This window comes from Pterocles gutturalis, unplaced genomic scaffold (assembly GCF_000699245.1).
Source record: "Pterocles gutturalis isolate BGI_N339 unplaced genomic scaffold, ASM69924v1 scaffold33123, whole genome shotgun sequence".
Lineage (NCBI taxonomy): Eukaryota > Metazoa > Chordata > Aves > Pterocliformes > Pteroclidae > Pterocles > Pterocles gutturalis.
In genome coordinates, this window is record NW_010121524.1 from 896 (window position 1) to 24,971 (window position 24,076).

A 24,076-nucleotide genomic window follows, 5' to 3' on the forward strand; every position below is an offset into this window, starting at 1 on the left:
CAGCATTCTGTTCTCGTTGGCTAGAGGGCAATAATGGCAGAGAGAGATCAGGCAAGAGGAATAGTGTGGGTAGAAACTGGGGCATAAAAGGAAGAGTAACAAGTATATGTCCACTGTTTTTTGATATGCTTAGGAGACTGCTACAGGAATGTCATCTGGTTCCCTGTTCATACTTGTTTGGGTGGGACCATTTTAAGAGTCTGAAAAAAGAATCAGAGTGGCACATCTCTAGTCTTTGTATAGTGTTAATTGCTGATGAGAAAGCAATTGCTGTCATGGAAACAACTACAGGCATCTGAACTGTCAGTGCAGTATATGTACACTCTATCTTCTGTTTTGGCTATTTTGCTGCTCTGATGTCCAGTACGTTATCAAATACCTCCCCTGAAATACCCTCAAAAAAGCATAGTTATGTCTTTATTTCCCCCTTTAATATTCTGATACTTGCTATTATTTTAAATATGTGTTGCTTCATTCGATCAAATGGTTTTGAGCAATGTACCAAGAAGGCTGAAAGACTGGTAAATGGTTCTGATTCAAATTTTAACTATTCTGCTTAACTTTTTGCGGCTGTTTTACAACCTTGTCAATGGTATTCTGTCTCTTTTGACTTTGAACAGCAGAATACTAAGTAAACATTTATCGTAATAGAATATGGCAGTTTAGAGTGATTTGTTTTAAGATGAAAAGTGATACATGGTGTTCTAAAGTAAAGGTCTTAATAGATTAGGTTCTATTTTAGTTATTTCCTGAAAAAAACATTTAGAATTTCCTTTTTCCAGGTTAAAATTTATCTTTTCAGAGCTGTTTGTTACAGACATTGCTGCACCTTATCTAATGGCAGTTATTTCACCATTAATTTTTAGAAATGTTCTGTTTATACACTTCATATAGAATGAAAAAACTTGGAGCTAGGCTTATAATAGTCTGAGATTGTTATTTATTTTCCTTACGTTCTTGTTATGATTTTAGTTGGATGAAAGTAACTGGACAATGGCACTCTCGCCTCAGCAGACAGGAATGTTTGTAAATCTAGACATGTCCAGTATGACAGAAGATGTCACTATGAGCACTGTACTGTTGCGTGAGGATGATCCTGGGGAAGCTGGTGAGACAATCTGAAGTTTTCATAATAATTGACTACATTTTTTATTTGTGGGATATATATACATATGTTCTTTTTTCTGTATTATTTTGCTGAAAAATTTCTTTGTCAAAAACTGTCCAGTTTAAAAAATTCAGAAAGTTAATATCTTCCAGTTATTGGAGTTTTGAGAGTTTGTGTCTTCTGTGGAACCTGATAGCACAAATGGGATGCTCTGGTGATGTAAGATGCAAAGTGGATTAGTTTTGTGGAGATACACAAATCAGTTTGTTGTTAAAACTTTCTCAGATTACATGTTTACAAGAAAAGTTTTTAATTATTTGACTTACGTTGTAGCTTCTGTGTATCTTAATATCTTAGCTGATAAGTTCTTCTGACTTTATGGGATATAAATAGTTCATATCATTGTTGTCCTCATTTGGATTTACGAAAGACAAAATGCCTTGTCATCAGAAGGATTTTTTTGTAGCTTGTTGAGGTTTTTTTATCAAGCTGTGTCTGGCTAATATGGCTGTTTCTGCGTAAATCTGTTCTAGCTACTATGAGCATGTACTCGGATTTTCTGCATTCCTTCCTGAAGCATACATCAACTACCATTTTTGATCTTGTGGATGAGTATGAAAGTATTTGTAACAGTCAGGTAAGTAGTTTGCTTGGTTTTTTATTTGCTTTATTTTATAGTCCCTTCTTTAAGTAGTATTGCTTTTTTTCTTTAAGCTGAAAGGTCAAGTGCTTAAGAGATAATTTAAATCTTCCAGCTGGTTGCAGTCTTATGAGTCCCTGAACACTAGTACTGAATAGCCTCTCTCTTTCCTCATACACTACTTTGGCACAGGAACGCATATTGTGTAGCTTGCTGAAAAATGTCATCTGGCTGCCATTCCACTCCAAGTATCGAGTGACAATAAACATGAGCAGACGTATAGATTTTTTGTTAACGATAATAAGCTGGATTAAAAAGTACTTATTTCTCTTGGGAATAAATAAATCAATCATTGTCTTATGATGCTTTAAGAGTTTTCTACTAACTTACTGACAAGCTGACAGTAGAGGGCTCAAACATTGGATTTAAGGCATCTGCTTTTAGGCCTAGTTTTTTGACTGGCCGTTGACTGACAGTTTGGGATCTGCAGGGATGGACAGTTTGAAAGGAAGAAATTATGATGTTTCTGTCAATAAGTGTTGATCAAAAAAGAGCAAGGTGGGCAGATAATTTTTTTGAGAGGCTTCATACTTGTGTCTATGTTAAGAAAATGCGTTCTTGGTAGAAGGTTGCTCCCGTTCTGTGTAAATTTGTTTTTGGGGCTGAGTTGGAAAATGCTGAGGTCTTTAATGAGGTGTGTACCACGATTGTGTTCCCAAGTGGGAAGCTGACAAGAGAAGGAAAATAAATGTGAACTTGATTATTTTGTGAGATAGTGGAACTTCTGAGCCGAAATGGAAAACAAAGTCTCCTCCATTCCTCCTGTTTGAGAATAATGTATACCATCTACAAGATCATGAAATATCGAGTGGTTGTTTTAAGCCATGTGGAATTGGAGGGGGTTGACTATACGTTACCGAGGACTTATGAAAGTAGAGTGAAGGATGCTCCTCCAAGGATTGTCTTGGATGTTGCTGAGAGGGCTTAGGATGAAGGTGGAGGGACAGCCCTGAGCTCTCATGCTGCCTCTCAGCCATACCCTGAGATCAGCCTTGTGGCTCTTAGCAAACATGAACTCTTTTCATATTTTCAGTGAGGTAGTAGAAGGGAGAAGATCATGCTCCTCTCTTGCATCATGATGGTACACCTCGTTCTTTTCTCCAAACCTGCTGTTCACCTCCCACTTTGAAAGCTCATGATTATATTGATGCCTAAGAAATTGGGTACTCTTAAAATGTGAGAGTTTGGGGCTGTTCTCAAAAGTAGCAGGAGCTCTGGAATTAGCTACTGATGGAAAAGAGTTTGTTGTCTCGGTTTTCTTCATAATAAATAAAGGAAAAGATAATATAATTTCTTTTTGGTGATACTGGAAATTACGTGGTAACCAGCCGTTTGGGTTTCCTCATTTAACTGCGCTAGAAAGGAAAGGGTATCTTTCTGGTACTGGTAAATGCATAAATGCTGTCACAAATACTAATAGGGCTGACTTCATGTTTTATATTGATGTAGATGGAAAAAATTTGAGGGGTTTGATGCTTTGGGTTTTGGTTTGTTGTTTTCTTTTTTTTCAGTGGTTGCCTTCTCTCCCTCCCAGTCTTTTGTTACTTTTTAATGGAGCAACACAAGCTGGTTTTGTCCTGGGTTTGTACAGTGCCTTGCAAAACAAAGTTGCACTCTTGGTTTATGGCCTTTAGGCTGTGTTAATATTATTTTTATTAATAATTAAGGGAATTTATGGTGTGTAGTATCATTTACACATTTTGAAGAGATGGTAATCAAACTTAGTTGTTGAAAGTGTTCAGGATAATTAAAAGATTGCTGCAATGTCTTAAAAAAAAATACAATGATGGGCAATATTAAGTATGTATAAATGTACTTACTTCAGGTGAATATACTAGGAAAAATAGTTTATCGGGCGACTCCTGGACAGCAAAAGTTTTCAAAAACTGCCAGTGTCTTGTGGCTTCTCAAGCAGGAGATGGTAACTTGGAGACTGTTGTCCTCGCTTTATAGGTAATTCCTTTGAAAAGCATGTTATGTTTTTGCACTGAGCTGACTTTCCTGGATATGTTTTTTTATGAGTTTATAGATATGAAGTGAAGCAATTAAGTACCTGTTGATAATCTGTTTATGGAACTAGGTGCTGATATAATATGTCTATTTATTTACAGAAATAAAAGTTGTAAACAAGCCTATTCTTATTACCTTTGCAACTTGTAGTATTTTTTTTAAAGAACATTTTTGTAAAGGTATTTTTAAGTGCTTTCACTTATTATGCATTCTGATGAATGTTCTCAGCTTTATTTTAATCATTGATGTTTTGCCCTTTTATTTCTAGAGACAGAATACAGTCTGCACTGGAGGATGAAACGGCATTTGATATCCCAGTAAGCCTGGACTTCTGAGGTTTTTTTAAAGTGATATAATAAGCTAAATAAGCTGAATATAAGCTAAATGTTTGTATTTTATTTTTACAATCTCAATATTGCAGCTACTCAAAATTCAAAGGTGAAAGAATGTAAACAAAATGAGACTGATTTGATTTTTATCAAGACAAGTATTAAATTATTTAATACGTGGTGAAAAGTGAATTTAAATATTCAGTTCTAAAGATAAAATGCTAGTGAAAAATATTATAAACTACACTTTATGGTTTATTTCCTTAAGTATTCCACCTACACTTGGAAAAATCCACTAGAAGTAACTATTTAGACCTTTTTAAAAGTTGCTTCAGTAGGAGTAATGTTCCCACACGTCAGAGATAATTTTGCTTTGCCTAAAAGAAGTACATGTGGTCTCAAGCTGTCTAGCCTTTGCAATCCTGTTTCCAATTTATCTCAAGAGAAATCCAAATTTTTTAGAATTCTTGTTTCAGCTGTAGTCTTCTTGTCTATGTCAATACAGTGCTTCCAGCCTTTGCTGCCAGAATATGCTTAGGAAGACAAAACAATAACTGAAGTAACTCTGCCTTTGTAAAATTTGTGATTGCTGTTGCTTTTTTCTCAGTCATAAAATGGCTTCCTCTAGGATTCCCACTGCTAAGTTGTCACTATTAAATTAAGCGCTGTTGTGCCAAAAAACAATCTCCTTCTACTTGTGTTTTTAGGACAGTGCATCTTCTGTTCTCTTTTTGTTGCAAGTCCAATGAAAACTAAAGTCATGCAGAAAGGCAGAGAGAAGGATCAGGGTTCTGGGGTTGGATTTTTTGGTTTTGGGGTTTTTTTCCCACTTGTTTAAGGGTGCATATGGTCTTGGAAAATGTCATCTTTTTTATGTATACAGTAGTAAATGGGATTTAGGACAATACGAATGCAATCTGTGGAATCAGTGGATCTAGTATGCAGATTCTTTCTGTGGTCATACATTTGTGAATTCTGAATCTCACTTTTACAGTTTTTAGTGTAGCTGGATGTAAAAGATCATCCAAATAAAACCAAATGTATAGTGTAATCCATTTTTAAAAATAGGGTAGTATGTGTTCAGTTTGGTATTTGTGATTTTGTGGCAAGTTTTATTTTCCATGAAGTAATAAACAACTTTTTCTTAAATAGGTTTTAACTGCTAGTGAAAAGACAAATGTAGACAACTTGTTTCAGAAAGATTCACTTGTTCGTCAAAGCCAGGTATGACGGAAAGTTTTTTTTAAGATGAGAACGGAAATAGATCAGTAGACACTTAAATGTTTGTGCACTTTATGAAGCTGTTTCTAATACTTTTTTTTTAATATTCACTGAAGTGTGCTGTTCTTTGTATCTGTAAAAATAATTTTCTTTAGTTTCTAAAGATCAGAAATGTTTTTCAGGCTAACTTGGAGAGGATGGAAGCTGGGAGCTATTCCCATTTGGAACATCTGTTAGTGTTGATGGTGATTAATAAACTATTAAGTAGCACTGTAATAACTGCAGCATCTAGTGAGAAATAGAGATCAAGTGCCTAAACAACCTTCATATTGGATACTTAAAAAGGAAGCGGAATAGTCTTCAGTATGTGTACTCCTTTGGTTATCATGTAGATAATGAGTAGATCCAGAGACGAGAGGAAGGCAGTTAAAATACTATTTGTTACATGTTTGTTTAAAAAATGCAATTTAATTGTATTCCAGCTGGTGGTAGATTGGCTAGAGAGCATTGCCAAGGATGAAATTGGGGACTTCTCCGATAATATTGAGTTTTATGCAAAATCTGTATATTGGTGAGTTGAGACTTACTTTGATTGTTCAAATGCTCCCATCAAGTGTAAGTTTTAGAGGCAGAGACACAGAATCATTCTTAAAAAGGAGTGGATTTTTAAAAGTTGTTCAGTTCGTTCACTTCTTTTCTTTGAATTTTTAGATATAAAAATTGATATTTCATACCCATCTTCTGACATGTATCTTCTCAAATGTCAGTTACTGCTTTTGGGAGGCAAGGATGGAAGGAAAACCATCAAAGCAACTTAATTTAATCTCAACCTGGATGCAGATTTGATTTTTCATAATAAGGCATAATAAGAGATGGTGGCCTGCTGATGAGCCTGGATAAAAACATTTTTATTATCTGTTATTCAGGTGGTTGCTTCTTTGGCTTTAGTTTTTGCCTGTTTAAGTTCTTATCATCAGTTTGTGTCATTCACCCTTCACCAGAAGCTATTATTGTCATCTTTATTATCAGTGATGATGGATTTTACGACTGAAAAGACCAAAGTCTACCTCCAATGCTAAATGCCTAGAATAAGCCTGTTTTTAATGGCCAGCGAATACAGGCTTTTGGAATCATGTCCATCCTAAATTGAATTTCTGTCCTAAACTGACTTTACAGTGAATGCTAATGGGACATTTTGCTCATGCAGAAATAAACTCATATTTAAATACATGAATAATTTAAATAATGGATGCTTTTGAAATAAATAAAAGAAATGTGAATCAATTCTAATATTGTACTTCTTGTGAAGTGTTGCATTTTCAGAACCATAACACAGTCCACTGATAAACCAACCAAACCAAGTGTGTCTCTTCTGTAACCATATTCCATGTTTAAAAAAATATCTTCCAGTATTTGTGTCGTATTAAAAGATGCTTGCTGAAAAGAGACATTTTTCTCAAAAACATTTCGCTGCTTTTAGGGAGAACACACTACATATCCTGAAGCAGCGACAGTTAAGTACGTACATTGGAAGTTCTCGACCTCTGGTAACAGAGTTGGTAAGTATTATTTTTAGATAAGGTTTGGTTTCAAAATGGGTTAGAGAGAGCATATATGCTATTTTCACAACTTTCCAGCAATTTTTAGATGTGCTATGCAAAAGTAGTTGTACTATCTAAAAATTCAAAACATTTAAGTTGGAAAAGATGAAAACTAGTACAGAAATTGTGAGGCAGGTCACCTTTGGAGTTCCTTTTGGGATATGTGGACTTCTGTTTTCTTTCAGCAGACACTTCCCTACCTCCACCCCCCATCACAAATACCTATTTGGTGAAGTAAATGGCTTTATCAGTACCTTTTATGTCCGAAACAAACTCATGTTCCTAACCAAAAAAGCTTATAAAAGTGTTCGGAAGCCCTTGGAGATAAGGGCATGCTGTCTTTATATAGTAACTAGTACAATGAAATCAAGTCCTGATGGGATTCCTTGGGAGCTACTACAGTAAAAGCTAATAGGAGGGAAGTCAAGAAAAGAAAGAACTGTATAATAGAAGGAGGTAATGAACTGTCTCAGTGACAGCAAAGCAGTCATAGAAGATTAATTCAATTGGGGAGTGATCTGAGGTATTGATTGGCTTGAGAAAATCGGTTTGGATTAAACAGAAGCAAGTACAGCTGTTGTGAAAAACCTTCTCAGAAGGTGGAGGAGGAGAACTAGTAGATAGAGAGGCAGAAGGGCAAAGGATGTTTTAAGGTGAGAAGAGCTGGAAGATGAAAAGTTTAGGGAAAAAAACAAGGTGGTGGAGTAGATAAGGAAATTGCAATGGCTCCTTCTGATAGGAACAGTGATAGAAGAGGAGTAAAAGAAACGAGAGAGGAAAGACAGGGAAGTATCATGCTGGATATTATATGGATTGGACAGATTGTTGTGCCAACATGAAAAAGTGACTCCAAATTATAAAACAGTGCAAGAAATCATCATAAGAGACATACAGGCATTGGATGGATGGATGGTGTCTTTTTTTCTTTGCAGGATCCAGATGCTCCTATAAGACAGAAACTGCCACTTGATGATTTGGACCGAGAAGATGATGTGAGGTTATTGAAGTATCTCTTCACGCTCATCAGAGCAGAATGACAGATGAGGTAAGCTACAGAAACGTGCAGTACCTTCTTGGTTAACTAGTTTAACTTATTTTAAATCTTACTATTAAAGCTAATGATAAGCTGTTTTCTAAAATATCTGTTTAAATTTGGCCTGTAGTGATTTAATTTTCAGTTTATTATCAATATCGATAGTAATCGACTGCTAAATTAGTTTTAATAATTGATTTTAATAAAATATTGCATTTAGTTAAGTAATTTTGGGTGTAGAATAGATGTTATGGAAAAAATGTTATGCCCTTGGCTTTTTTGGTTGTTTGACAAGATTTCTTTTTTTCTGTAGTGGCTTGATACTAAATACTGCCAAACAAGCACACAGAATGTTTCCAAGAACTTTCTAACTGCATCTCTACTAATCACTGGATTAAGAGGCAGGCTTCCTTCTAGATATATTGGAGTGGAACGTGCCTGTGGTTCTAACTAGAGAGAGAGGTTTGATGTATGCTCTTCTTAGAAATAGTATTAAATTAAACAAACTTTACTTGCTCTACTCCTCTAATGTTCCCTTGGGTGTATGATCTGAGTGGAGCTCAGGGAGAGAATCAGGCTTATTTTTATAACCTCGTTGAACAAACAGTTGCAATGGTGCATTTTGAGGTGTGTCCGAGGACTGAGAACTTGGGACCAGTGCCCAAGCTCGATAGGCTGGTACTGCCCTCAGAAGAAACATAGTTATTTACAGTGGTTACTCTTATTAGTTAAAATAACTTCTCTTTCTTGCTTTCTACCCTTCGTTTTCTTACCTTTATTGTTTGGCAGGGTCTTCAGCAGTGAAAACTCTTGCTTGACTTTATCTGAGTATTTGAGAAGGCATGTTATCGCCCATTAGCTTTCACTATGAGTCTGCTTGTTCCCCCACCTTAGAGAATATGTGATGTGTATACTTTGCATTAATCCTTAGCTGAGTAACATGCAGGCAATTTCTGTCCTAAAGCTGTTCTGAATAACAATTCCCACTTGTGGAATGGCTTTCATTATTTAATAATGTAAATACTTTATTGTGGTGTTCTCTAAAGACCTGTCGTGGTTTAACCCCAGACAGCAAGCGAGCACCACACAGCCACTCGCTCACTTACCCTCTCCCCCAGTGGGATGGGGAGGAAAATTGGAAGAACAAAAGCGAGAAAACTCTTGGGTTGAGATAAAGGCAGTTTAATAGGACAGCAAAGAAAGAAATTATAATAATAATAGAATATACAAAAATTAGTGATGCACAGTGCAGTTGCTTACCACCTGCCAGCTGATGCCCAGCGAGTCCCGAGCAGCAGTCACAGCCTCCTGGCTAACTCCTCCCAGTTTATATACTGAGCGTGATGTCATATGGTATGTAATATCCCTTTGGCCAGTTTGGGTCAGCTGTTCTGGCTATGCTCCCTCCCAGCTTCTTGTGGAGTTCCTCGCTGGCATAGCGTGGGAAGCTGAAAAGTCCTTGAGTTACCATAAACACTACTTAGCAGCAGCTAAAACATCAGTGTGTTACAACATTATTTTCGTATTAAATCCAAAACACAGCACTGTACTGGCTACTGGGAAGAAAATTAACTCTATTCCAGCCTAAACCGAAACCAGGACAAGGCCTCAACTGGAAACTGATTCCCTTATACTAAGTTCTATGTATATACAATGACATTTGAGTAATCAGGGGAAATAAAAAAAAGGGACTTGAGATTCTTGTGCCCAAGACCTTAAGACTTAGAAGTATGGTTACTTGCTAGTATTCTGTTCCAATATGGTGCACATCTGTTCATTTTCTGATAGTATGGGCACATGAGCATGTTGCTGCAGGGCAGTATGAATATAAATCTGTGGTATCGGTTGTTCTGCAGTTGCTGCTACGATATCCCTACTGTTTGATAAGCCTGAAGTGGGTTATTCCCTGCTGAAAGAGTAAGCTAAAATACTTTGAGTTTACTCTGATTAAGAAAGAACCTCTGTTCATTTGCTGTACAATAGGTAATACACAGCAGGTAAGCTAGAACAACTTACCTGTCTGTTATTTAAATTTACTGTTTGTGACCATTCCCGAAATGGCTGAACGTCTGCAGCTCTCCAGCGTGAGAAGAATTTGGCTAAACAATCAAGACTGCATATTGCAGTTTTTATCACTGTTGATACTGTTTTGTCAGTCCTGGAACAGTACCAGTCAGACTAATTAGATACTCTTTAGCTGACTCTTTTTTTTTTTTTGCAGGGGTGTAGGATTGGAAGAATTGTAGGAAAGCTTTTTTGTACAGTTTCTGTTCTACTTTCCATCTCCTATTCAAAATAACTTTGAATTAAACCTGTTTGTACTAGTGCATAGACTACTGAATATCATTATGGGAAAGATGGGATTACTATTTTTAGAAGTGCATGAGGGGTTTGGAAAGCTAAGACAACTGGAAAAGTAGATAACTGTGTGAGGAGATTGATTGATTATACATCCAAGCAACAATATGACACCTTAAACTAGACATTCGGAAGGATGTGTAACAACTGTTTAAGCTAGCAAAGATAAGACTGTAGCATATTTCTCACATTGCTATAAATACTGGCTGAAAAACTAACATGTTAACTGAAAAAAACACTGACATTTTGATTTACTTTGAAATATTTCAGTTGTTCTGACTTTATGCTTATTTTTTGCTTAGTAGCATATCTATACAAATTAAGGATTTTAATAATGTTCAGATTTTTAAAGGCGAAGCTGGTTGTTTTCCTACCTTGAAGTCTGTTGCTGAGAAAGTCCATTATTTTTCAGGCACAGCGCTTATGCAAAAGATGTGGTCAGGCCTGGAGAGCTGCAACTTTGGAAGGATGGAAATTATATCATGATCCTAACATAAATGGAGGTATCTACTTCAAAGTCCATTTGAGACATGTAAAAATAGGGCAGAGGGCTTTCTCTTAGTATCACTCTGTGGCAAAGAGAAGTAGCTCTTCCTTTTCACCTTGAGAGCCTTTTTTGTATTTTGCCATGTCTGTTGAACGTGTAAAAACTATTGTGAAATGGTTTTAGTTGAGGATATGAGTTCACTGAATCCACTTAAAAGTTATTTTCTTTTTGAAAATCAAGTGTAATCACTAGGAAATAGATGTCTCAGAATTCTGGACAGATCTTCTCCACCTCCATATAACATTTCAGTCTGTATTTTCTCAACATCTGACTTGTGCCACCTAGCAAACATTTTGTTTGTTACCGACTCAATGTTGGACTCTATATCCAGCTTCAGAAAGGTATAGAGTACTAGATTTCAGCAGATGTAAATGCAAGAAAAGGATATGCTTTTAAAATAATTGAAAATTGTTAAATTACCTTTCTCCTTGGTTCTGGAGTCCCCTGCACATGGTCCTATTTACAACACAGTACCTTGCTTCTTTTTATACTCAGGATGTTGCAGGATTTAGCAAAGAATTTAAGAATGTGTCTAAGTGCTGTGCATAGCCAAGTCTGGAAGCCATAATGCTTTCCTACTTTTCAAATTGTAATAGCCCATTACTTTTATGTGGATGCTTCACCAGTGTCCTAGCCTTGTTTTGAGAGTACTTACCTAGCCTGCTGTTACGTGGGTTTTAATTCCATGATGCATGCCCTCGTGCAGATGCATGCAGAACAGCAGCACTGAAGCAGTGACGTTTTTTAGAAGTTTGTAGTCCTTTAAGAAAGAAATATTCCTTTTCTCCTTAACTTTTTGTTTTCCAAATGTAAACATTGTAGATATGTTATAGTCAAAAACATTATTTTCTTCAAAGCTAGATAGCAACTAAGCTTTCAAAATTTACCAAACTTCCCAGAAAAGCAGCCACCTTGCAGTCCAGTTGAAAGCATCAAAATGCTTTGGGAAGAGTTCCAAACAGATTGAAATTGGGTTAATAACAGAAAACAGGCTTTACCTTGTTACTGGTTTCTCTTTTTTTAAGAGCACCTTTTTATGTTTTTTTCTGGTTTTTTTACCTTTTTTTTTTTTTTAATTATCCTTTGCATGTAGGAAAAGAGTTGGAGCCTGTTCAAGGGAATCCATACAGGTGTATTTGGAAAATAAGTTGTTGGCGTATGGCCGAAGAGGTAAGATAATGCTGATTTGCTTTCTATTAATATATAAATTTGAACTTTTCTGAACTCTGTAATATGATTTTAAGTAAACCTACCCCCTCTGTGTTTGCTGCTTATAGGATTTGCAATTAATGCTTCTAAGAGGAATTCTGAAATAACGTGTTTATGTCTTGTAGTGAGAAATCTACGTAATCAGCATCAATTTTTCAAACTTAGGAAATGTCTAACTTTTTAAAATTTCGTTGAAAGTAAAACTGCTGACACTTTGACTTTCGTCTTGATGGAATTGAATGGGAAAGGAAAAATGTTGCTTTCTTTGCAGGTCAATATAAATTTTTCAGATAAGTTACAAGGGGGTACCAGTGAAGGAGGAGTCACTTGTTATTCTTATTTTGGCTCCTGATGTGTCCTGTGATTTCCCAGTTTTTCTTGGAAACCATTAGATGGAACATTTTGTAATGGATTAATCTCTAATAAAATGTAAAGTGACTAGAAAACTTATATGCTTTGTAATTAAAAGTTATCGTTTTTACTGTTTCTTTTAGGAGCAGTTTAATAGATATGAGAGAGCAATCTATGCAGCACTGAGTGGAAACCTCAAACAGGTATGTCAAGCCTCCTAGCTAAGTGGTGTTTGGTAGTTGCAAGTTTTCTTTCTCATATGTGACAGTGATACCTTCAGAAATACTGCAATTACTGGTTATTGACTTTTTAAAGATCTAGTGAACAGGACAATAGCAAACATTGCTGCTTTAGTAGACACGTTCTTTGTAGGACTGCTGTGCCTTAATTAAATATATGATAGACATTTCTTAGTAGTAAAAAGTACAAACTGTTGTAATGTTGTTGGTTTAGTTCTTTTCTAGTTTATTATTATTTGAGAGCTTATATAGTCACTTTCCTGCTCCTACACAGTATTCTTATAGACAAGTTGGTCTATCCAAAGGTTATTCTGTACCCGAATTTCATTATCAATAGTTTTCTACTGTGGACGATGCTCACCTTTATCTTTAAGTAGTTCGCTCTTTTTATTAGTTTTAATCCTCCAGAAGTTTTTGTGCTCTCCTCCACCTAACTATTGATTTTAAATTCTTTTTTATTTTTAAGAACAATGAAGAACATTGCAGACTATCATAAAAGTTTCCTTGCTGTTATAGTAATCAGTGGTAAGCTCCTACTTGAGGAGTTTGATTTCCTGTCCCCTCCCCCTCATTTTGGCATGATGTAGTAGAAATAAAGATAATTCAGAAAATAAAAAGAGGGGAATAGGGAATGTTTTCAGGTTTTAATTTAATTTTGAAATCTGTTCTTTTACAGGAAGAAAAGGTATTGTAAAATTACAGACTTATAGAACAGAAGATAAGTACTTTATTGTGACAGAGCAGAGAGACATTTATTGAAGTTAAATTTAAGTAATTCTAGTAAAATTCAGTAATTTTAAAATTACTGTAAGAGAGAAGTGTTTCACGAAATCCAGTGCTTTCTCTGGAACTTGTCCTAGGGTTTCACTGCTGAAAGAGCCTACGAAGATTCAGATAAGAACTGGATATAAAATTCCTTATGTCACCACAGCAGCAGTACTCCCTTCCTTCTGCCCTTCACTGCTCACTGCTGCACCTTGACTTGTGCAACCATGACATAGACCTGTAAGGCAAAGTGATCCTGCTGAGAAATGATCAGGCAGAAAAGTGGATAGTCTTCATCTGGATTAGTTTTCTGAGGTGGTACACAAGAAGGGGAATGGTGTCAGAGTGGTGCTGCCTCTGGAAGGAGGATAGGAAGGCTTCTGTTGACTCCCTTTGATATAAAATAATCAAGGTACTAGAGCATTATTCAGTGAAGGGACTTTTTTGTGACCTGCTTTGATGAAGGAAAGGCTGCTTTTCAAGATGGTCGGTTATTAGTCTGCTTTGGTGCCAGGAAGTCTGATCCTAAATTATGGTTGCTCTGTTCAGATTCTGATAGGTCTCCATCTCTGGATAATTTTTGCTGGGGTTTTTTTTTTTTTTAATATGCAGCTTCTTCCAGTTTGTGATACCTGGGAAGATACTGTTTGGGCATATTTCAGGGTCATGGTGGACACTCTTGTTGAGCAGGAAATACGAACTTCAGTAATAACCACAGAGGAGATGGAAGAGCTCCCTAGAGATTATTTAGAAACAAAGTAAGTTTTAAGTACAGTTACTCTCCTATAGTCAACAAAGGATCCTGTATATGATCTGTTTGGAATGTTCAAGGTAACATTTTTTGCCTTTTCTCTCTCCTTTGAAGCTGGACTTCAGAAAAAGTTTTTGAAGAACTTCAGGCAACAGACAAAAAGGTACATATTAGTTACAGTGTTTCTCCTCACCGTTTACCGTTTTTAACTATTCACTAGGTTTTACTTTTGCTACACTATTTAATGAATGCTCAAATATGCAGAGTTGACTGATTTATTATAGGTTTTCTACCTCTGTAATGTGTAATTTCTCAATTCAAATAGATTTTTTTTCTATATGCTGCCACGTTTAAAATATTGAAAAAGATACAGGTTTTATCTTGCCCCATGTCTGCCAAACTAGCTGGGTGTGCTTGAAGAAATAGCTGACTGTCAAGTGTTTCCAGACATACAAAGCAGAGTAAATCACCTATTTAACACTTTGATAAAATGTGCAATGATTGATTACATGCTGTTTTCTTTTAGGAGCTTTCATTTTTCTTTGTAGGAGGTTTGTGTGCAAAATTTCGAAACGGGCCTTTCAAAATTTAAAAGCATATTTCCTTAAACAGACTGTGTTTCTTTGTTACTTTTAACACACAGGTTAGTTATTTCATTTAAGGTGGAATGTATATGTTAATTTTGTAAACTGAAACTACACTTTATTTGATGGAATAGACTTACAGCATTTATGGTATTGCTAAGACAAAGACACACTGAAAGACAGCTTACAGATTGATGCAGTCAGCCACAGACACACCCAGCTGCCTTTGCTTTTCTAGTGCGATCCTTACCATGTAGCAACTTTACAGGTGCATTTGAATTGTATATAGTGCATTAATTCCTCTACCAAAAAAAAACCCCTCTTCTTCCTCAAGTAAGTTTCACATGCGTTTTCTTTAAGAATCTATACACATTGTTGCTTCTTCTGTGACTTTGTCAATCTATTCTCTGTAACATCATTACTTATTCTCCTCTTCAGAGCAAAAAGCCTTTATTCTTGGATCTCTTCCATGAAAGTATTACCTCCACAGATCTATATTGTGGTTCTTTCTTTTAGTTTGTCAATATTCTTGTAATTTGACATTGAGATAGCAAGTGGCTTTTCTCCTGCTCTTTGAAACAGGAAGGCTTTCTTCCCTAAGGACCCTTTGCTTTATTTATAAGTTTGCTTTCTTTATACATTATGCTATAAGATTTTATTCAAAGTTTGAACTCTCTTTTTCCTTCCCCAGAGGGTTATAGAGGAGAATCAAGAACACTATCATGTGATTCAGAAATTCATTATACTGGGAGATGTGGATGGTGAGCTTTTCTCTAAGTGATTTTTAAATGTCAACTGACTACCTTATTTCTAGTGACCTTTCCAGAAACTTATATGTGAATGGATTTTAGAAGCACACAGTAGGCAAACTCCACCTAAAAGCAAAGTTGCGTCTTTAATCGAGAACTGTAGGGACCTTCTGCAGTTTGACATACGAGGTAGTTTTCAAAGAAGTCATTAAATCATGTAAATGTGTCAAAATGTATGTGAGTCTATTGCTATAACTTTTTCTAAGAAATTACAAAATATGTAGATATTTAAGCCAAGCAGCTAAATCTTTCCAAAACTGTTGCTGTTCTGTTTTGTTGGGCTTTTGAGGCTAAAATATGTTTGTTGAACACATGCATAATTTTGAAATATTTCCTAGGTGTTTTTTCCCTGTGATATGGCTAATATCAACATTTCCTTGGTGGCTATAGGTTTGATGGAAGAATTCAGCAGATGGCTTTCCAAAGACAGAGGTGTGCTCCCAGGACACCTCCTTCGTTTCATGACGCATCTTATTCTGTTTTTCCGTACTTTGGGTCTGCAGACTAAGGTAAATTCACTTGTATTTGATTTGTTGTCATAGCAGTAGCTAGTCTTTGAAGTAGAAATTATTGTGTGCAAATATATAGACTACATACAATGATGGTAAATAAGTACCAGGCTGATGAGGACCTGCATGTTTATATAGTGTATTTGTTGATCTTGGAGCCTAAATATAACACTCAAAATTAGAAAAGAGCATCCTCTTCCCCTCCAGTTCAGGTTGAAAATTATTTTTTGAGGATGATAGATTCTGCTTATAAGCCTTTTATTGAGAAGGACCTGACTCAAACTTCAATGTTAGACTTATTCATAGAAGCCAAGATTCTTTGAATATAACCTGATATTATCTTCCAGTCCTTGGAATTGTACCTATTGCTGTAAGCTCATAAATGTTTTTGCTTGAGGTAATTGATGCTAGATTAAACTTTTGTATTTTCTCAAAATATATATTAAGTATAGTCTACTAGACACCTAGGCTATTTATGCCAAATATGCAGATGGGTCACATAGCTGTAATTACTCTTTTCTGAGGCAATCACAAGTAATTAGAAGCTCTCCTTTTCTACTATTTTAAAATTTAGAACCACTTACATATCAAATAAGTTTCTGCAAGTAACCTATTTTGGCAAAAGACAAATGTGTGTTTTCATTAGATGCTTTAAATACAGCTCTGAGTTATTACGCTTTTTCATACCTCCAATCATTGCTGCGTTCCCTCTTTGAAATTTATTTTGAAGTCAGTTAACATTTAGCTAATTAAGAGGAACTTGTGTGTGTATATACCTACACATTTTTTAGCCAGAGTCAAAATTTTATAGAGTAGGTCTTTAAAGTACAGTAGAACCAGTCATTAGCATATGTTTAACAGAGGGGACAGAAAAGGTGCAATTTCCTGCATAAATTCCAGTGGGGGATTGTGAGTAACAGTTGATTACTGCCTCTACAGTACTTGTACAGTACTTCTACGGTACTCTACTCTACTTGGAGTAGGTGATTTTACTGGAAGATTACTCAATCAACCCTCAGTAGACCTGAGAGGGAAGAGGCAGTTGTGCAAGATTTTATGATGTTCCTTATTTGACGTTTGAGTACAATTCAGATAGATACATGCTTAGATGAACTTCTCCAATTCCATTTATACATATTTACACAAAATGACAATGAGAGCTCTTCACCGTAACAAACACTCGAGTCTTAGCTAAAGCAGTCTCAGGTGCTTGGTCTGTACTTTGGTTGTTTACTTTAGGCTATTACAGATGAGCCAGGTGGTATTTATACCCTATACATAGGAACATTAGAATTTTCTGTAATAAAACAATGCATTTAGCACACTGCAAGGAAAACAACTTACAAAGTAACTTTCCAGTTAGACCAAAAACTATATTATACAGTTGCTGGAAAAGAAAACCCTTGGAACACTAAATCTTTGAAGCAGAAAACTTTTTAAATCAGTTTCCAAGAGAAACAGTTCTTCCAGCTGAGCCTGTTTGAATGTGTAGATTACCGAAGCATAGATAAGCAAATAACCTTCTATCTGTGTAATAGTGACAGCCTGTAAAGTATCTTCTTTTTTTTTTTTCCCCACATTATCTGAGTTAAAATTTAATTTATATTTGTTTTCAATAAGGAGGAAGTTTCTGTTGAAGTCCTAAAGACCTACATTCAGGTAAGCTTTCAAAACTATAGCTTGCTTTGTCTGATGTAATTTAGACATAAAGGAGGAAGAAAAAGTGACTTAAGGTTACAGGATGGAAAGAGCTATGATGCAGTTAATGCTCTCTTCTCAAGAGATATGTGGAAGCTTGCCAAATATGCAGAGTTTCTGTCAGCAGTGCTTAAGAGGGACAGTTTTATTGATCCTTTTTTAGAAGCTGAGAAGTGGAATCTTCCAATATCAGAACAAAATAATCAGAAATTTTTACACATTTATGTTCTTACATAAAACATGTTTTTACAGAAGAATAGAGTGTGTTTTTCTAACTATTTGCTTCTTATTCTACAGCGGATGATATCTGAGAAGCACACAGATTTAATAGCATTTTATGTTAGCCACTTGCCCCCAGAGCTAGCTGTTGCTCAGTATGCTTCATTTCTCGAAGATGTTACTGAAAGTGATCAACGCCACCACTGCCTTGAATTAGCAAAAGATGCAGGTGAGATATGCTGATATTGAAATAATCATATTATATCCTGGGCTATTTTGTCTTTCAGTAATTTTTAATGCAAGACCTAGCTATGAAGATGATTTTTTTTCCTTATTTTTCAATTAAATAAAATAAATTTGCTGATCACTTCTTCAAGTAGGTATATGGTGGTTTTTAACCAACCTGGAATTGCAGTTCTTTTTCTCAATTAAACTAAATACCAGATTTGCTTCTGGATTATGACCAAACACAGCAGGAAGTAAATGCCAGCTGCCTGTCTCAAATCTATGCTGTGATGCTTGCCATAATCACACTATTGCAGAAAACTAATTATAAAAATACAAACCTGTTTGTGGATTTAGGAAGGTTATGAGTATCTTAATTTTTTGTCCTATTTATAGTGCTCTTTCTTAGCCATGGAGGGTTGTTTGCATTAATTGTAAGATTCCTTCCAAGCCTATACATCAAACTAAAAGAGACTACAGTGAAGCAGCACACTGTCTGTTGTTTGACACTGTGACACTGTAAATTCACAAAGAAATAGATTTACTGCAGACTTCAGTGTCTAACTTTTCTTCAATCATTTTTAGTAATTTTCTTTTAAAAACTTGGCTGAGGTTTCAAAAATGAAACATCCTGCTTCAGCATCTGTAAAAGAACTATTCTGAGCTTTTCCTGGTACATCCTGTCAAATCATAGTCTTGCCATCAGAACTGTAGGAATCAGTGGTCTTAGCAAATATATCTTTATGCTGGTCCCCAGCACAGACTAAAAAACTTGTTAGTTGTCTTACTCTTTTTCCCATGTTTGATGTTCTCTGTTATCTCAAATATTATTCTTCTAAAATACCTGCAATAAATTATGTATCTCAAAAGCTTATAATTCACTCCAATAATGTGAGTGTGAACAGACTGATAAGCATTACTAGTAGTAAGGAATAAGATCAACAACTGGAGCCTGAAATTCATTTTGTGGCAAGTTTGAATTCATGATTGCTCTTACATAGTTCCCTCTTAACCCAGGTCTGGATGTTGCAACCATAACAAAAACTGTCGTTGAAAACATCCGCAAGAAGGATGCTGGTGAATTCAGTCACCATGACCATATGTTAGATACAGGCACAACGGAGGTGAGTGTACTTTGTAGGGCAGATATTCCAGTTTGCAGTCAACTACAGAGTCTTTTACCATATATGATCCGTATTTCTCTTTCAACGATGTTGGAAATTGCCTTGAAAAAGCCTGTGAGGGAAATGCCCTTTCCATGTGACCAAGTGTGAGGAGTTGAATTGCACGAATTCGTAACTTCTGTGTCTACATCTCCTTGATCTTCTGGGCTGTGGTGTATGTTGCTCAGCAGCATGTCTGGATGCAAACAATAAGTGAAGATAAAACCCATGAAATGACTATAACAAAACATGTTGTAGCTGAGAATCAGATGTTATTGTAGCCTCTCAGAATTACAAGGATTAATACTTTGGATTTCAGATGCACCTTATTACATGCTCAAGTGACATATTCTAGCTATGACAGACATTGCCTTCAGTGACAGTTTTCTTGTTGTCACTATTGAGTGTCGGCTGGATCCAACTTGGTACTTTAGTGACAGTGAGGTACAATTAATAGCTTGCATTCAGAGTACTGTTTAAAAAGCAATGGATAGTTTGCAACCTTATGGCAATTTTTTTGTTGTTCAGTACAAAGTTTAAACTCTTGAAGCCAAATAGGTAGTTTATACAATGCAAGAGCTGGAAAACTGTGGTTGCAGGCTGATGGCACCCCTGAAGCTTGTAGCAAGGGCTCCATAAACCACGTTTGTACAGTGTATTCATATTAAAGTTTGAGGAAGATGCATGGTAATTTATGAAAATTTTTGAGAGCTGATGCTCATCTATTGGTCTGAACATCCTGGGAATACTTAGAAATGTATTTTTGGATTATTTTAGATTGCAGAGATTGTTTTCTAAGCTTTTGATACTGAAGTTGTGAATAAAGCAATCCTTGTTAGTATGTCATAATGCTATCCATAGATCTCTAGAAACTTGTGTATTTCACTGACCACATTTAGTGTGTCTAACATCAGCTGTATGCTTGAAATGTTACTCAATCTATATGTTGGTTTTTACAGGCGGATCGGCTGAAAATAGATGTAATTGACTGGCTCGTATTTGATCCTGCACAGAGGGCGGAAGCACTTAAGCAAAGCAATGCAATCATGAGGAAGTTCTTGGGTACTAAACTTCACAAATATTGTAGACTTTTTAAATGTTGGTTTTGTTCTCATTGGCTCTTGGCACTACAGTTGCTATAACTTTGAATCTAGTCTATTAAAAAGCACGGGTTTGTCAGTTTATAAAAATAAAGTGTGGAAATTGCATAGCTGTTGATACTCAGTTCACATTCTCGTAGCATCTAAGAAACATGAAGCTGCAGAAGATGTGTTTGTGAAGATTCCCCAAGACTCTATAGCAGAAATATATAACCAATGGGAAGAACAGGGAATGGATACTCCACTTCCAGCTGAAGATGACAATGCTATACGGGAACATTTATGTATTCGGGCATATTTGGTGAGTTTCAGATACCATGTATTCCAAGTTATAACTTAGAATTAATGGTGATGCTTAAACCTTAAACTTTATCCATTTGATTTAACTTCTGATTTCTGGATGCACTATAGCTGTGCATTCAATGACATTCTTGTAATTATATGAGTCAAAAATGTCCAAACACTGTTTCCAATGCAATCCAGGAAGCCCACGAAACTTTTAACGAATGGTTTAAACACATGAACTCGGCTCCACAGAAGCCTTCTTTGTTACCACAAGCAAGTTTCACTGAAAAAGTGGCCCATGAACATAAAGAAAAGAAGTATGAGGTGGGTAAAAGTTTAAGTTATTTGTTAGAAACATTTACGTTCTTGCTTAGGAGGCAGTATTAGTTTAATGAAACCGTAGAAGACTGCTAATTCATATTGACTAAGGACTCTATTCTAAAGTACTCTGTTTTTTTAATGTTGAGGGAGTATGAGACAGTAGAGTAGTAATAAGTCTGTACTTGATTTTGCTATTAACCCTTTTCTTTTCTTGTATTTGTCGCATTTTCTTCTTTAAAAGATGCTGCAGTTCTGTTTGTTTTGCCAAAAGTTATTTTTGCATGTCTGGCCAGTATGAATACACTGTATTCAGTTTATATGAGTACTCGTTTTATAAGCATGTCAGAATAAGTTGTTGAAAATTATCTGCATCTAGTGGCTTTGCTTCTGAATAACCTGTCTGACTCTCTGGACAGGGAATTAAGCATGGATGCAAATAGCTGTTAGCAGCGGGCTTTTAGGTTCTGGCAGTTGGCTGAAGATTCTAATTTGAATTAGAGCTGCACTGGCTGTTGCATGCTAGGAGAAAAGTCTGTGTTAAAATATCCTTGGAAATTATCCTGTTCTGCAGTAGTTTATTTTTTCTTTCTTTGCCAGATGGACTATGGTATTTGGAAAAGCCTCTTGGATGCTCTTACAGCTGATGTGAAAGAGAAAATGTACAATGTGTTGCTATTTGTTGATGGAGGATGGATGGTTGATGTTAGAGAGGTAACATTAATTTTTATAGCATGATGTAGACCACAAAGCACTGGATTGTACCGAGTTGTACCTTTTGTCACCTTTAGTTTGATGTGCTTGTGTTTATTCTGTTATAACTCACTCTGGCGTTGCTGTGACTAGTCACAGATTGCTTCCCGTTCAGTTACTGTGTAAATTGGATCTGGCAGTCCAGTCTAGGCTGGTTAGTCCAGTTTTTTGCCTCTGATGCAATTAATTGTGTAGTTATGCTGAGCTGCATTGTAAAGGTAGATGTTCATAATACTAATATATTTTTTTGCTATGGTAAGGATGCCGAGGATGACCCTGAACGAACACATCAGATGATTTTGTTGCGAAAGCTGTGTTTGCCAATGATGTGCTTTTTACTGCACACAGTGTTGCATAGTACTGGACAGTACCAGGAGTGCCTACGACTGGCTGACATGGTTGCTTCTGAGCGACACAAGCTTTATATGGTAAGTTACCAAGAGCTACAGACAGCTTCGCTTCCATTTAAAAGCTCTGTGGGTTGACTGTGGGAAAAGCTTCTATATGGAGAGGAAGATGCCATATGTTTCTTAACATCATAAGTTTCTTCATCTCTTCCTATTCAGTGCAGTAGTAACGGGTTTCCTTGTGTGCTGACTGAAGGAATCAAAGAGTTAATTGTGAAATGCTGAAGACTATGCCAATGTTTTGACAAGCAGTTCTCCTGAGTTCTGCAGTTACTAATTTTTGGATGGGGGCTATTGGATTGAAATAAGTTGAATTGTAGAATTGTAATTTTTTCTTTTTCCCATCACATTTCAGAACATTGTATAAGCAGGTTTTGGTTTTGAGCACTTGTTTTACCTAACCTTCTCTCCCTCCAAAAGCCTGAAAAGCAACCTCAAAAAACTATCACTGAAACTCTTCCTCCCCCTCCCCCCCCCAAAAAAAAGTCAAACCAACCAAAAACAATGCTAAACCACAACACTCCCCCCAAAAAAACTCCCAAGGATTAGAAATCTGAAAAGAAATATCAAAGCTAAGAAAAATACTGTGATGCGTTTGCCTGGATTGGCTTAAGATCTCTGCCAGTAATAACAGGAAAATTAAATTTGGCTGTTTACCAGTAATCTTTGTAGTAGTTATGAGACAAAAAAGAGAGAAATTCAGTAACTAATTTAACCACCATTTACTTTTATATCAGTGCTATTCATTGCAAATAAATATTACTTCATTATATCTTTTTTTTATTCTTAGGTATTTTCAAAAGAAGAACTCCGAAAGCTTCTACAGAAGCTGAGGGAATCATCACTGATGCTTCTGGACCAGGATCTTGATCCTTTGGGATATGAAAGTCAGTCATAGGATTTCATGTAGATACGTGCAAGAACTTCTGAACATGGACATTCTGATTATAAAAAAAAAAAACAAAACTATGACTCAATTAAACTGTTCTGTTCTTCGGGGGAAAAAAACCCAGATTTCAGTTTCAACTTGAAAAATTCTGACCAACTTCAGAGAGGATATTTGTTATACAACCTTTTTCATAATGTTTTCTAATAAAAGAGCTTCACAAACCGAGAATGTTTGTTCATTCTAATCTAAAATGTCAGTATATAAATATGGTGATTGGGTGAACCTCCGTACTCTCTGCTACATGCCAAAGAGCTGCCTGTAGACTGGAAACATTACTTGTCAGGAGAAGAATGCACAATGGGCCAGGGACGAGGAAAGTGAGACTGCAGGAGGATGTGTGTGGAAAGCAGGGGAGAAGGAGCAGATGCAGGGGCCTGGATGAGAGGAAATTCAAAGAGAGTGAAGGGCTTGCTGTCCTCATGCACAGCGTGTAGCTGTGAGAATGCTGCTGTAATCCTGAACCTGAGGAAGGGTGATCATACCTTGAAACTCCCAAGTTTGAGATTTAGTAAGTTATCTAGAAACCTTGTTCTGGCTGCGTCTACATCTGTGAACACACATTTAGCTGCTTTTCCCGTACTGGGGGAGGGCAGAGGACAGAGCCATAGTGCAGTGAGGCAGGGGCTGCAGCTCCTCACCCTGTCTGACCCTTGACAAAGAACAGAAGGGGTGCCATACCCCTATCTATGCACGTTTTTATGTGTGCGTTTATACAAATACCCTGTCCAGTTGTTAAGAGGTACTTGCACCGTGGCGAGAAAGTGCGCTTCTGCCCATCACGGCACTGCTGGAGGAGGGGGCAGGAGGTGGGGGTCGGCCTGCGGGAGGCCGGGGA

General features: G+C 36.4%; 1 protein-coding gene across 1 annotated transcript; it reads left to right on the forward strand.

The window, feature by feature from the left end:
- The first annotated feature begins 977 nt into the window (after window positions 1-977).
- Window positions 978-23,258, forward strand: NUP107 (nucleoporin 107kDa). Its single transcript, XM_010077275.1, is given in 25 exon segments — window positions 978-1,108; window positions 1,642-1,745; window positions 3,634-3,761; window positions 4,087-4,135; window positions 5,300-5,371; window positions 5,851-5,939; window positions 6,849-6,927; window positions 7,902-7,998; window positions 8,001-8,014; window positions 10,773-10,863; window positions 12,001-12,077; window positions 12,611-12,670; window positions 14,084-14,229; window positions 14,337-14,385; window positions 15,498-15,567; window positions 16,006-16,124; window positions 17,745-17,783; window positions 18,120-18,270; window positions 19,284-19,390; window positions 20,389-20,491; window positions 20,670-20,830; window positions 21,013-21,138; window positions 21,733-21,846; window positions 22,146-22,313; window positions 23,083-23,258. Coding segments are annotated over 25 exon segments (2,436 nt in total). The 5' UTR covers window positions 978-993; the 3' UTR covers window positions 23,191-23,258.
- The last annotated feature ends 818 nt before the right edge of the window (window positions 23,259-24,076 follow it).